This window comes from Argentina silus (assembly GCF_951799395.1).
Source record: "Argentina silus genome assembly, chromosome: 19".
NCBI lineage: Eukaryota > Metazoa > Chordata > Actinopteri > Argentiniformes > Argentinidae > Argentina > Argentina silus.
The window spans coordinates 197,975-200,474 of NC_139673.1; the positions used below are offsets into that span (position 1 = coordinate 197,975).

At 54.9% G+C, this 2,500-nt stretch overlaps 1 protein-coding gene across 1 annotated transcript in view; it reads right to left on the bottom strand.

The window, feature by feature from the left end:
* LOC310819485 (integrin alpha-V-like) overlaps positions 1-2,500 on the bottom strand; it is a gene marked incomplete at both ends in the record, with an annotated part of 15,436 nt that overhangs the window by 7,647 nt on the left and 5,289 nt on the right. Inside the window, 6 exons of the mRNA XM_083690787.1 lie at positions 303-410; positions 569-614; positions 832-1,023; positions 1,271-1,485; positions 1,587-1,639; positions 1,972-2,028. Of these exons, the coding sequence (XP_083546913.1) occupies positions 303-410; positions 569-614; positions 832-1,023; positions 1,271-1,485; positions 1,587-1,639; positions 1,972-2,028 (671 nt within the window). The remainder of the gene's footprint in view (positions 1-302; positions 411-568; positions 615-831; positions 1,024-1,270; positions 1,486-1,586; positions 1,640-1,971; positions 2,029-2,500) is intronic.

Consider the following 2,500-nt stretch of genomic DNA (forward strand, 5'->3'; position numbering starts at 1 on the left):
GTGGTAATAACAGAGAGATAAATCAAACAGAAAATAAAACCACTGAGGCACACACACACACACACACACACACACACACACACACACACACACACACCATCCAACCACACACACACACACACACCATACAACCACACACACACACACACACCATACAACCACACACACACACACACACACCATACAACCACACACACACACACACACCATACAACCACACACACACCATACAACCACGCACACACACGGACACACACACACACACACCCACACGGACCCCCCCCCCCCCCCCCCCCCCCCACCAGGAGACGGTGGTGCTGGTCCCAGGCAGGCTGCAGCTCCGCTCCTCTGGGTTGAGGATCTGAGGGCTGACGTCCAACGTGGCGTTCACACTGATGACAGGCCGCGCCCTGGGGGTCACACACACACACACACACAGCTGGGGGTCAGAGGTCACACACAGCTAGGGGTCAGACATCACACACACACACACACAGAGATAGGGGTCAGAGGTCACACACACACACACACACACACAGCCTGGGGTCAGGGGAGGTGTGTGTCTTACCTGTAGAGGATGGCCCTGTCTGCTCCAAACGCCCCAACCATCAGATCTGACCAGATAACACACAGTCACACACCTGTCTCCACACTGAACGCTCCGGTGTGGTGTGTGTGTGTGTGTGTGTGGTGTGGTGTGGTGTGTGGTGTGTGGTGTGTGGTGTGTGGTGTGTGTGTGTGGTGTGTGTGTGTGTGTGTGTGTGTGTGTGTGTGTGTGTGTGTGTGTGTGTGTGTGTGTGTGTGTGTGTGTGTGTGTGTGTGTGTGTGTACCTGGGTATCCGTTCTGGTCTATGTCTGTGTTTCCCTGCATGGCGTATCCGAAGCTGGGGGGCATGTAGGCGCTGGCCCAGCGGCCCTGCAGGACCTGGGACGGCCCAGCCTCCGGCCCCCCCGGCCCGCCCTGGTGGATGTACACCAGCCCCCAGCGCTCCGGACCCCCATACGGGGCCGCAACAGCTATATCTGGGGGGGTGGGGGGTGCAGTATTGTGTGAGTCTACAGAGGCTTCAGGTGCAAACCTACATGTCCTCAAAGAAGACCCACCACCCAGAGAAGACCCCCCAGAGAAGACCACAGAGAAGACCCTCCAGAGAAGACCACAGAGAAGACCCCCAGAGAAGACCACAGAGAAGACCCCCCAGAGAAGACCCCCCAGAGAAGACCACAGAGAAGACCCCCCAGAGAAGACCCCCCCCCCCCCCCCCCTCACCTCGGTAGCCGTCTCCGTCCAAGTCTCCCAGAGGGGCGATGGCGCTGCCATAGTGACCGTAGGCCTCGGAGCCCGTCAGCCTGAAGGGGGGCAGGAAGGAGAAGCCCCTCCCCCCCCCCCCCGCCAGGTACACATACACCTGACCCACCTCACGCAGCCTCCCATCAGACCCCCGCTCCATGAACAGGGGCGCCCCTGCCAACAGATCCACCAACCTGGGGGGGGCGGAGGGGGGAGGGGGCGGAGAATAAGGAATAACAGACAGAGCAGCAGCATTGTTCAGGACATGGTGACATCATCATCATCAGTCTCTCACCCGTCACCGTTGACGTCCATCGCTGCTACAGAGTGGCCAAAGTACGCAGCCATCTACACACACACACACACACACACACACAATAATAATAATAATAATAATAACTGTAATGAAGCAGACACTTATCTAACACATCAGACCTCTGCTTGTCCCTCTGAGGCCAGTGCGTTTCTGCTCCAGTTTCTGTGTGTGTGTGTGTGTGTGTGTGTGTGTGTGTGTGTGTATCTGGGAAATGAACTCTGTCCATATAGCAGCCTAGCGTTACCCCAGGCTAACACTGCTAGCTGCTAATGCTAACCATGTCCACGTAGCAGCATAATAACAACAACATCAATAACAACAACATCAATAACAACAACATCAATAACATCATCATCATCATCACCTGCACACCGGTGAAGTTGACCACAGACTCCATGTTCATGCCGTTGAAGATGGTCACCTGACAGAGACAGCATCCTGACTCAGCAGATACATGTCTGAACGCAGCCGTGTGTGTGTGTGTGTGTACATACCTAACCACACACACACACACACATATATATATATACACACACACACACACACATACACACACTCACACTCACACTCACACTCACACTCACTCACTGAGCACTTCATTAGGAACACCTGTACACCTTCTCATGGTGGAGGAACACCTGTACACCTTCTCATGGTGGAGGTGGAGGAACACCTGTACACCTTCTCATGGTGGAGGTGGTGGAACACCTGTACACCTTCTCATGGTGGAGGTGGAGGAACACCTGTACACCTTCTCATGGTGGAGGTGGTGGAACACCTGTACACCTTCTCATGGTGGAGGAACACCTGTACACCTTCTCATGGTGGAGGTGGTGTAACGGTGCGGGGAATGTTTTCTTGGCACACTTTGGGCCCGTTAATACCAATCAATC